General features: G+C 41.9%; 1 protein-coding gene across 12 annotated transcripts in view; it reads right to left on the bottom strand.

The window, feature by feature from the left end:
* Positions 1 to 14,832, bottom strand: part of ubr5 (ubiquitin protein ligase E3 component n-recognin 5) — a 40,819-nt gene that overhangs the window by 19,002 nt on the left and 6,985 nt on the right. For 11 of the 12 annotated variants that reach the window (XM_034875260.1, XM_034875262.1, XM_034875266.1 and 8 more), the window contains exons 2-23: positions 13,436 to 13,480; positions 13,227 to 13,308; positions 12,058 to 12,134; positions 10,503 to 10,622; positions 9,600 to 9,873; positions 8,816 to 8,975; positions 8,457 to 8,606; positions 7,468 to 7,679; positions 7,126 to 7,242; positions 6,882 to 6,992; positions 6,519 to 6,673; positions 6,069 to 6,186; positions 5,516 to 5,700; positions 4,380 to 4,489; positions 3,892 to 4,004; positions 3,564 to 3,710; positions 3,326 to 3,437; positions 3,050 to 3,204; positions 2,761 to 2,958; positions 2,322 to 2,532; positions 1,342 to 1,468; positions 986 to 1,137 (exon numbers count right to left, since the gene is read on the bottom strand). In XM_034875260.1, the coding sequence (XP_034731151.1) occupies positions 986 to 1,137; positions 1,342 to 1,468; positions 2,322 to 2,532; positions 2,761 to 2,958; positions 3,050 to 3,204; positions 3,326 to 3,437; positions 3,564 to 3,710; positions 3,892 to 4,004; positions 4,380 to 4,489; positions 5,516 to 5,700; positions 6,069 to 6,186; positions 6,519 to 6,673; positions 6,882 to 6,992; positions 7,126 to 7,242; positions 7,468 to 7,679; positions 8,457 to 8,606; positions 8,816 to 8,975; positions 9,600 to 9,873; positions 10,503 to 10,622; positions 12,058 to 12,134; positions 13,227 to 13,308; positions 13,436 to 13,480 (3,131 nt within the window). The remainder of the gene's footprint in view (positions 1 to 985; positions 1,138 to 1,341; positions 1,469 to 2,321; positions 2,533 to 2,760; positions 2,959 to 3,049; positions 3,205 to 3,325; positions 3,438 to 3,563; positions 3,711 to 3,891; positions 4,005 to 4,379; positions 4,490 to 5,515; positions 5,701 to 6,068; positions 6,187 to 6,518; positions 6,674 to 6,881; positions 6,993 to 7,125; positions 7,243 to 7,467; positions 7,680 to 8,456; positions 8,607 to 8,815; positions 8,976 to 9,599; positions 9,874 to 10,502; positions 10,623 to 12,057; positions 12,135 to 13,226; positions 13,309 to 13,435; positions 13,481 to 14,832) is intronic. The other variant, XM_034875261.1, reaches the window with a different exon arrangement.

Here is a 14,832-nt window from a genome sequence, read left to right as displayed (position 1 = left end):
TAGAGTTCCCTTCAGTTAAGGGACACATTAGCACAAAGTCTTAGATTGAGTCATTAAAGGAGAATTCTGGTCAATTTCAACATGCAGCTGTATGTGTAGTGCTGTCAGTAGAGAGAGAAACAAAACCAATCGTTTTAAACCTGTTCAGCCCCTAAAAATGTTCAAAATGTGATTACCAGTGCCTAACTATGTGTAGTTATTCCTTCCCAGTGAATTTGACATCAGTAGATGTGACAGAAAGGCATAATGATTGGGACAATCGACTAGTGTGGAATTCACCGGAAAACAGACGCATGTGCACTGGCTGAATTAAACAAACGTTTTTCCTCGTCACATCTACTGAAGTCAATTTGTTGTGTTCAGGGGCCAAACATTTTTTTACAACTTCCTCTAGTAGGAGGATAACACAGTGTAGGAGCACCTATTGTTTTCATTTTTCTTTCCACTGACAGCACTACACATTTAAAATGTGTAAATCAACCGGAATTCTCCTTTAAGTCAAGAAAGGGGAGTTAAATTCATGATCGCACACAGACTTATCTGATAAAGTCTTGCAAGTCAGCCTTCGGACTGACAACTATGGCGAACCACTCAAGAGTTTGCACTGGTGTGGGTGGGCTACCAGTGAGAAGATGAAATACAAATGGAGAACTTCTCATTTTAGGGCCTACCAAATGCCAACACACAAGGCAGTTCTGCCTTTACCTTTGTGTCAGGATTATACATCTTTAGAAATCTTCCACACCCTCTGGCTTAATGCTGACAAGGCCAATGGCAAATTAAAATGAGGCTACAGGGTACAGGCTACAAGGATTTCGGTGGACTGCACTGCAGCAAAAGTAGAGAAAAGGTAGCGTTTCGGGCTGGAATACCTTGTAGCAACACAACTGAACTAAAGAAGAGGCCTCATTTAAAGTCTTGTCTTCTTGCTGCAGCGATATTGCCTTTCTGAAAGGGCTTAATTATACAGTATTGGTACACTGACCAGGGTCCATGGGTGGGGGGTCAGGGACCCAGCTTGGAGGGGCAATGGGTGGCGACACAGGGTCCTGGTGGTCGCTGGATGAAGGGCCGGACTCATGACGGCCGAGACCTGCTGCTCTTAGAGACCTACGCATCATCTCCCTCAGACGAAGCCTGGTGACGGCACAAAAAAATAAAACACGGCACTGAAAATTAAGACCAGCAATGTTGCTTGTGATTTTATTTTTCCGGAGAGCCTGTTTGCTGACATTGGTTGCAAAAAGATTCCTTTCTTATTGTTATAGGGAGCCTTGTGTACTCCAAATGACACTATACATGCTATTCTTCCTTTACATTCTGTGTAGTCTGGTTATTTACCCTCTGCTGCTGGAGGAGCCGGTCCTATTCCCAGAACTATTGCTTGAAACCACTGAGATGGCATTGGCAATTGCCTCCACAGCCGAGAGGCGCTCCGCAAATGTGTTTCTCTCCGACCGTTCTGCTTCTGAAATGAAACGGCATGTCACTTGGCACGGAAGAGAGAGCCCTGGGGAAACAGGCAGCCAGACTCATACAGGAGCAGACTGCAAACTAGAATTGTGTTTTGAGAGGGAAAAAATGATTCCTCCCTCCCCCACCGGAAAATCAATATAAACTTATTTTTAAAGCAGACGCAAATAGTAAAACTTTATTATGCCGTTATGTTATTGGACATTAATTGTCCAAAGCTGACTATCAACCACACGTTATTAGACATTAAATGCTTGCAGTAATTGGTCAAGCCCCAGAAATAGTCATGTCTTTCTAGATCTGTGGGTGTTGTTTGACTGGAGAAGTTATAATACTGCTGGTTTTGGATTAATTTGGTAGATGTTAAGATAAATAAGGTATTAAGTAGAGATACCCAGCTTTAGGCTTGACGCTCTCCATTGAGGCGCTAAAGCTTTTCAAACTATAGCAGCATCTCGAGACATGACACCCAACTCTTCCTGGAAAGCGGAAAATATAGAAAGGGTCTATTGATTCTTTGGCTACGCAATAACCCATTAACCCATGTTGTATGTGCTGATTTAGATCCCTTTTGTACAATTAATTTATTTTTTACTGAGAATGCCCTGCTTTAACGGTTTTATGTTGGCTTTGGGCACACCTATACAATTTTAAAGAACCCGTTTGTTGTTATTGTATTTATTTAATTTGAGGGTTCCCGCCTGTATAAAAAGGGTGGCGTTGTAGTTTATTAATACAGCTGAAATAGATAGTATTAAATTAGTGGAATAGAAAAGACTAAATAATTTAGTTGGCCCTGGCCCGGTACAGATATGAATGGGTGGTCCTGGACTAAAGCACCAGCTTACCTTCTTCCTCTTTGGTTTCCTTGTTACTAACAGGGAAGCAGACGGAGACAGCAGCATGGAGGATGTTGCGGTTCCCATCACAGCGATGATCCAGAAGGGCTCCGAGGGCCTGGCTGCCCTGATCCAACAGGAACGCCTGCTCGAGGTTCACCAGGTACTGCCGACATGCCTCGTAGTCACAACGCAGCACATGCTGCATCAGCGTCTGTTTCTGAAAGACACAAAGACGACGAGTACGTACCGATTACAATCACCCATTTGAATGTATCTGATGTTTCCCTATGACTTATTGCTTTTTGCTCTTTCAGACAGATTAATAGGTAGGAACCTGATAGAAATCACTGCAGTAAAGCTTTTTGCAATATAACAGAATTTCAAGGGCACGTAAAAACACTAAACACATTTGCTACTTGTACTTGTTCATTTTGGTCACATTTACCTCGACAGCCATAATAATAATAGCAGCTTTCTTTTTAATTGTGGAGTTAGAGGGTAGATTGGCCAGAGAGTGCACCCCCATTCCTAGGCTGTTTATAGGCGGCAGGTCCAACCAATCAGGGTCTCGAATACCACCCATGCAGTCTTTAGCCATAGGGTAGATTGTGCCATTTCCATCTCGTAGGATGATGGGAGATTCCTGGGAGAAAAACAATTTCAACATTTGGATATGTTTTGAAGGCATGTGCAAAACTGCGAAAGCGTGTCACCTATTTGGGGTATTATTTTACCTGTCCTGCAGTAAAGATGGCCACATTGCGCTCACTCTGGCCCAGGAAGGCCAGGTTACTGGTGGGGAAGTTATTCTCCTGTTCAGCTTTGCCTGTGGCCAGGTCAAAGATACAGTACCTCACCCAGTTACCAGTTTTCAGCACTGCGTGGACTCCTGGAAGATGGAGAGATATTCAAGGGTTGGGATTACAAATCTACAGCAAAATAGTAAATACATATATTGATTAAGTCTATAAAGTACACAGGGACATATAGAAACACAGACAAAGACTCACCTTTGGAGTCAACATTCACGGCCAGAATCTCTGCCTTTTCTGGGATACAGAGCTTTTTAGGTGTGCGCTGAAAACAATCGGGAACTTTAGGAGTCCCACCAGTTTTGACCACCTGTCAGGAACAGATTGAAGGGGACAAAAGGAATATACATGAATGTCAGGGACAAAGATGCTCACACCTACACACCGAACTCCAAAAACTGAGATAATGGGTTCTTGGATCAGTTTATGTCCATACCTGCAGCTCATCTATTCTGAGTAGCCTACAGTCCTGCAACAGCGATGATGGGTCAGAGTCAGTGGGTGCAGCAGTGCTCTGGTTGCTCATGCTGCTTGATGTCCCTGGAAACTTCACCGCAACATACGCGCCATCCACTTTAAGCACCTAGAACATGGAGTTAGAAGGTGATAAGTTGTGAAACAGAGATGCCACGACAAAACAGACAAATGACACATGATTGATAGCAGGATCTGAGAGTAGCCCAAGACTCAAACCACCTGCATTACTTATTAATCCAAGATATTTATACATTTGCGAACGTTGACCTTCTATGTAATGCACCCACCTTTCCCACAGGGACATTTTTAACGTCCTCCACAAACACCACCTCCCTGAGAGGCCACTGCTCCTCATTCACCTTCTCCTCCTCTTTGGGAGCCGGGGTAGAACGCCTTCGCTCTGCAAGTAGTAGGGCATACTAACTTTTAGTCCTTGGAATCATACTCCTGATTAGGACAGTACAAATACACTGCTGACCAGGTGTGGACTAGGGAAAATGATCAACACTGATAGCTGTATATGAGTCATATGATAAGAGGAGGAAAAAAGGCAACCAAGTACACCACAGTATATACTGTGAGCACACAGTTTAACAGACAGGGGGGGGGGGGCTTGCTGATGAAAGCCTGTGCACCATCTGTTTCAAAGTCAAAGGACTAATGATAGCACAGAGTGAGGAAGAAATTGGTTCTGTGCCTGGGTGATAGAGAGAAAAGTCAAGACTTGAGTGCTGTTTGGAGAGCTAGAGGTTAAGAGCAAAAGAAGCCGACATACTGTAGGGCAGTGAGGCACTGCTAGCAATGGAAGAGGTATCACTGCAGGTAGATGCTGGGGAGGGAGGAGGACCCATCTCAGTCTTCACCAGCTCTGGCTTGCTTTCCATCCTACGGGTTAAGACCAAGTTAGTGAGATGAATTTGACTTATTCTTCCAGATCCACATGCGGTAACCAGAGGGACTAAAGTCTAGTTGTAGGTCTGGGTCTAAAATAGTCAATTGCTATAAGTCTGATCACTCAATACTCACTGACTGTAGTTCATTGTGTTGACTGCTGTAGTGTGCTCATGTGTAATAAAAGTAAATTAATATAACTGCCTTAGCGGCAATTCTTTATGTAAACATCTTTTTTTTTTATAAGATTAGAGTTCCTTGTACAATTGACATTAGTTCTTGTAAAATTGGCATTGTATCTGAAATATCCCTAATTGAATTGTAGGGGTGTGACGAGACGCTTACTCCACGAGACGAGACACATCACGAGATTGGGTTCACGAGAACGAGACGAGATGAGATTTTTTTTCTACATTTAAAGAAATCCTCGATGAAATATATGAATGGAAAATAGTTTTTTATTAAACTGAAAAATCACAAAATGCAAAACAATTTAGGTGCATTTTGAAATCAACTATTAATGATGAATGTTATTTAACTTTTTTTTTTTACTATTTTAATGAATTATATGCAGTAAAGGACGTGCAAACACTGCAAAATGTTTTGTATAACCTCTACCAACTGGCTTCTGCCCTGTACAATTTCACAGGAGAAATCTAACTCCTTTCCACAAACCGAACATAAAAAAAAAATTAAAAAATGTTGCCACACAAATGATTTAAAAGTGGCAGGGGGATCTTCAATAGTAATTTCACGCTCCATCACGCTGACATCACATCGCCTCACGAGACAACTTTTCACCTCGACGAGAAATCTCGTCACATTCACATCTCGCGAGATCTCGTAAAACGAGATCTCGTCACACCCTTATTGAATTGGCATTACATTCAAAATCAAATTGGGACCTTGCAAATTGAAGTCAGTGGCAATAACCAGCCCTTTCTAAAGTTGAAATGAAATAATGGAAGACTATTCATATACAAAAATTGACAGCTTTTAGCTATATAAAATGCAACTGACTTGATATCCTGGGTCTTAGTGGTCTTTTCCATGTTCTTGAGGCTCTCTGGTGAGCGCAGCTGGAACCTGCAACTGTCGTTCATGTTCCAGACAGACTCCAACAGGAGGCCCACTTTGGGAATGCCAGCATTGACAGAAAAGGCCACTGCACCGGCATGGTAGAGGGGGTTATTCCTCAAGCACACCTAAGGAAGGAACAGGTCAAATTATATATTTTACCTGTTCGAGTTTATACCAAGATCAGCCTGAACTACAACAGATCACTTCTAAAATAAATTTTAAATGCAACTAGGCCTGTTTAAAAAGAAATCTCCTGCTACCCTTTAACTGGCAAGATACAATAACAGAGGCTATTCCAATGTTATGCCAAAATCTGTTACCCATCAGAACGTGAGCTCTGAAGCGCCGTTCATTAACCTTTATAGAAATAGCGCTCATTTCACCGTTAAGTTTATTCTCCTGTTACAGGTCATTTATAATCATCAGATAAAACAGTTTCAGAAACAAAAAGTTACATAAATTTACTTTAACAATGAAAATTCAAAATTCTTACCTGTGTTCCCACAGTGATGTTTGGTATTGAGGAGATGCCAGCGCTGGACTTTGGCTTTTTGTTCTTGGCTCTGGCCTTTTCAAGCATCTTCTTTCGTTGACTAAAAGGCACAACACCCCTGCAGAAAGATGATCAAGTGTCAAAACTTTACTGGATTTTCGTACCCGTCCCTGAAATATACTATTCTCATTTAATTGACAAAGACATCACTTTGTAACCTGGGCTAAATGTCATGTTTTAGCACCTTATTAACACAATGACAGAATCTTTCCCCATCACTAACACTGTAAAAGAGAAACGTGTAATGTTGTTTTATGTATGACTTCAATTAAACACCCCCGCTACACTTAGCAGGGTAACAATGTCACGGTGCCGTTTGGGAGCAGATGTTTCTGTTAAAAACATAATTATAATTCTGATGTAATTTCATGGGAAAACATCTGTTCTTACCACCAGTAGAGGCTATTCTCCAACTGTGCACACGTGTAGAGGGCACAGCAGTGCAGGGACACCATACGTTCCCCTTGCAGCTCAGGGTAGGCCTGAGCACTGTGCTCCAGCTTAGAGGCCACTGTGCTCAGTGTGTCATCCACCCAGGTTGCCACCTATACCACACACACACAAACAAACTTGAGTTAATGAACAATTCATTAAATAAATATTTGGAATGTGAGGCTGGCTGATTAGTAACTATATAATCTTTGCTTTAGTCAATCATAATCTTACGGTTACACAACGTATCCTGTGGTTAAGTACTGTTTCCATTAACAAAAGCACAGCACACATGTCCTTAGGTCAACAATCATTATATACCTTATTGGTCTCTGTAGCTACAGTGGCTCTAATGCTATTGGCAGACAATAAGGTGATCTTCTCATTGGCCAGGCCCAGGAAGGATACACGCGGGTGATGAACCGAAGGATTCTGATGGAACAAATGACAGAAAATGTTAAGCGTGTTACAATAACAGATACAATACTTATTGTATTTCGTAAAAAAAAATACATATAGAGCACATTGCCGCTGTAATTCTATCCAAAAAGGTAGAACTCTCCACCTGTGTATTCCTGTAGGGTTCAGGTTCGCTCCACTTCCACTGATAGAGCTCTCCTTTGGAGCTGACAGCCACCAGTTCTGAGAACATGGCTCCGATGCTTACAAACTTCACGCCATCCTGGAAAGGAAATTAGAGAGCTCAATAAATAACAGGTAAAGCACAACTTTCCATTGTATTTTCCCAAAAAATGTAATTTGCCACTAGTGGGCTCCAATCCAATGGAAGAGTCACCTCAAGAGTTTCAAAAGGAAATATAATAGATCGAAGCTCCACTTGCAATGTCATTGCGAAGGTTTGTACTTCTGCGTTTGAAATCAAGAGCTCTGTTTGTGCTCCTCCTACCTTGTCAGGCCACCACTGGAGCTCCTCTCCCAAGGAGACAGGGCTCTGGACCGGGATGCTCTTCTTGTCCAAGCTGGGCTCGCCCTCGCGACTGGTGGAGCCTCGCTCGGTGTCGAACGAGGCCCCATCCAGCCACCGGCGCTCGCGTAACCTCAGCACAGACTCGCGCTCACGCAACAGCTCGGAGTCGCGCTCTAAGGGAAGAAGGAGAACTGGTATGCAATAAGGTCACACCAGTGGGATAGAAGTGAGCCACTCTCTGGGAAAGACCCGTCAACATAGTTTTAAAAATAGTGAAAGAAAGATAGATTCTTTAGAATCACTGTAATGCAAATCAAAATTGCAGTACTGAAGATTAAGTGGGAGTCTAAAGAGGAAGTGGATAGACAGAAAATAAGCATGCATTTGGGCTAAAAGTGGATTAGTTCTTCTTTTTTTCTTTTTTTTGAATAGACTGCCTTAAAGGGTCCCTGATAAGACAGGTGGGCCTAGCGGGCCTTTCTCAGAGAGCTCACAGTATGTGCTACAGCCATGCAATATACAACACCAAACATTTATAGCCTGTAAAACCAAACACCAATATTACAAATCAAGCTAAACAGACTTATTTCCCCAAGAAATAAGCTAAACCCCTTTCATTTAACATGAATTTGTGTGAAACCTATACCGGCTCAAGCATACATTTAGCAAAGAAGAAAATATGTTGTCCTCTAATACTGTTTTTTTTGTGTGCCCTGCAGTTGTCATTTATCAGGGAAAAAAAAAACGCTGTGCTTGTTAGATGACTGCTTATTCAAATGTTAAGCCACTGGCAAGTCTTTTACTAAAAAAGAAACTACCTTTGTTTTTTAACTTTTCTCCTGTGTTCTTATCTTTAATAAGCTATTAAAGCTCCATCCCCACAACAAAAGCCATCACCAGTGTTGTCACCAAAGCCTCTCCAACAAAGCGCCTTCCTTTTGCTAGTCAGAAGTGAGTGGTTGAGTTACCTCTGGAGGATCCCAGGCGAGACAGCGAGGAGCGTCTAAAAGAGGGGTAGCCAAAGTAGCTGATGTCCTCAGAGAACATGGCATCAGCATCAATAATCACACTGGGATGAGCCGAGTGAATGTCTGCATCCAACAGGGACATCAGGTCCTCTGCATGGGACAAAGGCACAACAGAATGCAAGGTTTAAGATGATAAAAAACTCGCTTTTTTATGAATTTGCAAACACTGCCTAGACCATTACAACGGTCATATTTAAATCATTTGAATACTGCGTTCCTCCCACACAAGCCTATTTGTGTTGTGTAACTGCTACTAAGCCTGAACTCCAAACTCGGTTTCTTGGTGTTGTTTGACAAACCTCCAGGGAGGTAGGACTCGCTGGCTGTGTCGTCTCCATCATCTCCATCTTCGTCGTCCCGGCTCAGCAGGTTGTTGACGGCGAGGTTGACATCCAGGTTGGTCCTCTGGAGTTCCCTAATGATCACACTCCTAGACTTCCCCTGAAGGACTACCTGGGCCTTGGGGAAATAGACAACAAAGTAGAAAACACATTTATTTACATTCACGTGTGACTGCAGTTTTGCAAGAAAATTCTATATATTTTATTGCTTTACTGTTTTTGTCTTTGTTTTAATGTGTTTAATGCAAAGGGCCTCACTATAGGGCCCCTAGATAAAATAAATGTATTATTTTTATTAATTTTTGAGGTCAATAAATCTAATTTATAAAAAATAATACCTAATTCTTAAGCTAAAAAGCAGAAATTATGAATTATTAAGACTCCTATTAAATGAAGGATAATTACAGAAGGGTATATGTCAATGTTCCGTTTGGTTTTGAATTATTTTTTTATAAAACACCAAAAAGTCAATGAAAGTAGAGATCCTATCTTCAGTTGTACCTGCAAAGCACGATGTGTGGAATCAATCCTCCATGTTAAATTTGGGTTATTACATTTAGAAACCCTTATTTCGGATATAGACATTTTGAAAAACAGGTCAAATTTGACCCGAAGACAACACAAGGGTTAATTAATGTGAACGGCTTAATGTACAATGTGATACATTACGAAAAGGGTTAAACCATTTTTGTAGCATCTCCTTTATCCAAGAGGAGACATATTCTTGGTGAGAAGTTGGTACCTGAGTGATAAGTTCTTCAGGGATGACAGACGCTGGAATGACGGGCTGAGGCTGGCTACCCAGCAGGCCCGAGCCGCGATCCCTCCCCGTGCGGATCACCCTGGTCTGGCGACGGGAATCCCGAGCTGCTGTTGATGACCTGCCCGACGTGCCTCCGCTTCCACCTCCCCCCCCTCCTCCTCCACTGCTGCCACCTCCAGCTCCACCTCCCCCGGCTCCTCCTCCACTTCCAGCTCCGCCGCTGCCTCCATTTACACCAGAGCTCCAGCGACTCCTGTTACATACAGCACAAGGCCATAGTCAGACAACTGCCAAAAACACCAGCGGACCAACAGAGCACACACACACTCCACACACACACACATTCAGCTTTTGTGACAGCAGAGACGGGGCAGTCCGGAGTAAGGTTTTTCCATCAGCAGCATTTACAGGAAGGAAGAAATTAACTGGTGGCAATTTTCCTAATTAATTTAGGCATTGTAAGAAAAGGAAAAAAGGCTTTGGTGTAGTATTATGAATGTATTAGGTACATATTTATTAAGTATAATTTCAGATACGTAAACTATCATTTTGTAAGAGTGCAAGCTCAGAAGTTCCTGCACAAGTTTGATATCAGGAACCAAAATAACTATATTTTGAGAAAAAACTCAATTCTCCAGTGGTCAACAACAAGGAAAAGACCGCATACTGCAAATTTAGTAGAGTCAATGAACATGGCCATGCTTTTCGATGTATGTTGTTTGGTGGAGACATTTATCTATTACAGTTTGCAGTAGCCTAAAGTTCTCTCTTCAGAATTGAGACCACTGTGGGGAATCGACCCCTGACCCGCTGCAGCATCTGTGCTCTCAACACCAAGCTTCCACAGGACAATTTGCCGCTGTCAGCCCTGCCAGAACTTACCCAAGGGTGTTGCCTGCCAGTCTGCCCAGTGTGTCAGAGCCAGACAGGAACCAGGGCGGATCACTAGTCCTGCCTGGCCTGGAGCTCCTTCCTGTCCCTGAACCACTGCTCAACTTTGAACTGGAAACAAAAGATGGGAGATCAGTTACAAACCTACAGAAGTCCCACACAGGACCAAAAGACTTTCTTTTATCACCTGGGTTAACAAAAACTAAATGTACCCAAGGTTTGTTAAATGACACCGCTTGGTTCAGGATTCTTTTTTTTAAATATATTATACTGTGAAAAAGGAGGGGGTATGTTGGAGACTAGCATGGCAACACCCTTGGGAATCAGAATTGGCTGCAACTCGTTCCTCCTTCAAGACTTTCCTTTTTTTTTTAAGTTCTTGGGGTTTCGGGGCAGCGACTGCTTTCTCCTATTTCAAAATTTCTTTTAATGGAATGTATAAAGGAATGCCTTCAGAGTTTAACCAAAAGTACTGTACTTAAATATTCTTAAATGATGGGTTTAGTCTTATTTGTAAAAATTGTGCTTTTGCTGTGGCAAGAGAACTAAATTGTGACAAGTGTGCCAATGTTTCAGGGTCTACAGCGACACTGATGTCTAGATGTCCAACTAAATAACACAATTACATTTGGCAACATATTGTAATGGAAGGCAATGGGACACAGAAACTGATTTAAATGATTCAGATGCAATGCCGAAAAACAGCAAATTCAGACGGCCAAGTCAACAAGCTGATGCAACCCGTGTAACATTTGTTACAATTGGGGAAAAAAATCGCAGAGGATATTAGATTTTGTTCAGTAAGCTGACAAACCAAAAGACCAACCAGTCACACACTCGTTTCCAAAGGCTTCCCAGCAGTCCACAATATTGCTGACTGAAAAGCAATTACAATGTGAAACCATCTCATCTTTTTTTTTGCAAGTCTGCAGCAAGGAACAAAACGTGTTCTGCAGAAACGTTTGAAACAGGGAGCTCCTCAGCCTTTAACAGCCTGATTCACATGCATATATATATAGCAGCAAGAGTGGTCTCGAAAGCTCCTAAAATCACTGTTTCAACAACTATCAATGAGACAATCACCAAAATAACATTCTCAGTGCAAACACAAAAGACAGCAGCTGGTAAAAGTATGGCGTTACACAAACAATGTTGGGACTGTCTTGCTGATGGTCGGTTGGTGTGAAAATTTGAATAAAAAAGGCAGCTCTCTGAAAAGTAACTCTGTAGAGAGACTCGCATCATAACTTATAACAAGCACAACACAAATTAACCGTCGGAGGAGTTTTTCGGGAATACACCCGTAATGTATTTCGATATATGTTTCAGTCCTGGCAGTTTTTTGTATTATTTTAAGTTAACCATGTCTAGCTGCTTCGTAATGGGCCTAAAGGGGCAGAAGTGCTAACTTCAAATCACAGCAACCGCCATCAGTAAGCCTGGGTATGTTTATTGCATCTTGTACTAGACATCTTCCCAAGCATCGGTTTTCCAACTCCGTTGCCAAAGTTTCCCGGACAGATCCCCTCATAAACAAGTGTCTCACCCATCGCTGCCATCCGGTTTGCTGAGCTCCAGGCGATCAGGCTGGACAGCAAAGCTGATTCTACACACACGGCCATCCTAAAAGAGATGCATGCATGGTTTTTAGTGTCACACGTTCGGCAAATTCAAAAACTCTTAATGTAGGAAAACGCATATTGTACATGTGAGTGCCTTTTATTAAATCAGGAATTGTAAATCAAGCGAAACATAATTAAACATCATAAAGCCAAAATACTCCATCTATCTAATAAAAATTAACCTTAAAAATGTTGTCACGCTGGTGGTCAATATTTGTGACTACCACACAAAAAAGTTATTAAAATACAAAATAAATAGGGAATTAGAAAGGGACACATTCAGTTTTTAGTTATTCACATATTAAGCAATATGTCATTTGATATACATTTTATTAATATTTTCTTTCCACTTTGGATTTGAGTTTACGTAATCCCCCATATGCATATCAGTTCTGTTCAGTTTATTTCTGTATTCTAAAAAAATATATATATAATTGATGTCATAGCCAAACCCTGTGCATTGTTTGTTTGTTAATGTACAATTGCATTGCAAAGAATAAAAGGCACAACATTTGACCAATATCAGGTCAATAACTTCATGTCTCTTCTAGAGCCCTGTTATAACTGGATTAGCCTATGTGGGATTTGCCTGGGAATCACACAAATCTGCAAGCTCATTTTTTATTGTCTCCGGCTGATGGGTCAGGCCCCCCCTCTGTTTTGGACAGATTTCCGGCAACTTCCAATCACAATGGCTTATAAAATATGGGTCGTGGATGAGACTGTGACTTTAAAAAGGAGCGCCGTTTGGCTGCAACTGATGGGAAACTTCCTGTTAGAGAGACTATTGTGGCAGTATTGAACAAACTGGACAGTTTATACCTTAAAGAACCTCAACCCCACTTATGTTGAAAAGAAAGAGGTTTGCAGTACCTATCCAGTCTATTAAATCTAGTGCCAATTTCTACACAACCATAAAGTAAAACAGAAGCACAGTAATTGGTGTCTTATAGCAAAGTCAGAGGTCATCTGATAAAAGTGATCTTCCTGTTATACTGTACTATTTTTGGTGGGCATAAATAAATAATAAACATACACTCTAGATCCCCTAGTGTGTCATTAATGCTACTGATGTAATTTCTTAAAGCATTACCTCAAGGAGAAAACCGGCATGGTTTGGACCGACAACACATTGTTTTAATGTAGCCTGCTCCAGCAGACTAAGGTGGGGATGACTGCATTGGAAAAGGAAAGAAAAGGGCAGAGACAATATAAAGGATAATGAACAAATTGTAAATAAAAGGTGCTGTTTATAAATTATTTATATAGTTAAAAAAAGTTACAGTGTTGACACAAACTTACCTGTTATAGCTGTATTTGTTGAGCTTCTCTGAGACTTCACGGAGCCTAAAAAGAAGATAGAGATTATATAAATGCAAGTAACATCCAATGAGTGCAGATTAAGTCAATGGTGCAGAAGTAGAAATGCCCCAGTATATTAAGGGATACCCAGGATTAGTACTGGGCCGTATACCTTTTCATCCAGTATACCTGTTCATTTCCTTACTGTATATCTCCACATAGGTGCATAGCAGCAGGGAGCAGCTATACACCTATGTGGCAATACACGTCGGGGCAAGCTGTGAGTGAATTCAGAGGAGATTCCTAATCACTGTGTACTCTTCTAAAAAAGGTTAAAACTTTACGACCCAACTGTCAATACCCACAACTAACTCTCTTTAACAAGGTAAAACACCATGGCACACAACAATTTGTGACAAACCATGTTTAACACAGACGTCATTCTAACTAACGCTAGCAAATTAACGTTAACCTCACTTCGTCACCTCAAGCTAGCAGTGGAGCGACATAACGTGATAACAATCAGCCAAGGGCCTGGTCCTGCTACAGTGAGTAAGAGGTGAAAATACTTCAGCCAAACTGCTTTCCCAACATTACACCAAAGCAAGCCGGAAGCAGAGCTATGTACACAATGTATGTCCCCCTCCACTTTCTACGACAGACTTGTGGGTCAAGGTAGCGTTTACACAACATTCTAAAATAGTTTGAAAAGGAACCAATGTTCCATATATTTATGGGGGAAACGGATGGCGTCGTATGCTCATTCGGATATTTGACGTCATGCCCAGGGTCAAGCCAGCGGTGTCTTTCTCCCTTTGCGTCCCCCGCACCCGGTCCCTCTCCCCTTTCTGCGCACTGTGCATGGAAGGAGGAGGGGAGGGGGGGGGGGATGGGGGGGCTGCTCCTCTGCTCCTCTCAACAGATTCAGAGAGGTGTGACTGTTTTGGCGGCCGCAAAAGAGAAATACCTTGCATGCACACTGGACAATGCTGGAAACGTTTTTACAGAAAGCCACTGTCTTTTCTACAGAAAGTACCCAGATTTGTGAGAAAAAAAATTGCGAAGGGGGTCTAAAAAGTTGCTAAATCTAGTGATAAAGTTGCTAAGTTGGCAACACTCTTTTCATAGAGACAGAGGCTGCGTGCACGAAGTGGAGGGGGTGTGTATGTGCCATGTGGGGCAGAAAGCCGTGCAGATTTTTAATAGCTCAGCTGGAGACTTAAGACAGAGGACATTCAGAAACCGTATCTCACTCAAAACAGCACGGGAAGTATTTTTTCCCCAAGTTTGTATGCGTGTGGAAGAACCAGAGACACTAAATAACACCCCAAATCAGAGAAAATATGATTTTTTTCATAAATGGCCACTTTGACATTTATTTTTTTTGGGGGGGGGGG

This window comes from Etheostoma cragini, chromosome 6 (assembly GCF_013103735.1).
Source record: "Etheostoma cragini isolate CJK2018 chromosome 6, CSU_Ecrag_1.0, whole genome shotgun sequence".
Classification (NCBI taxonomy): Eukaryota; Metazoa; Chordata; class Actinopteri; order Perciformes; family Percidae; genus Etheostoma; species Etheostoma cragini.
This window is presented reverse-complemented; position numbering and strand designations above follow the sequence as displayed.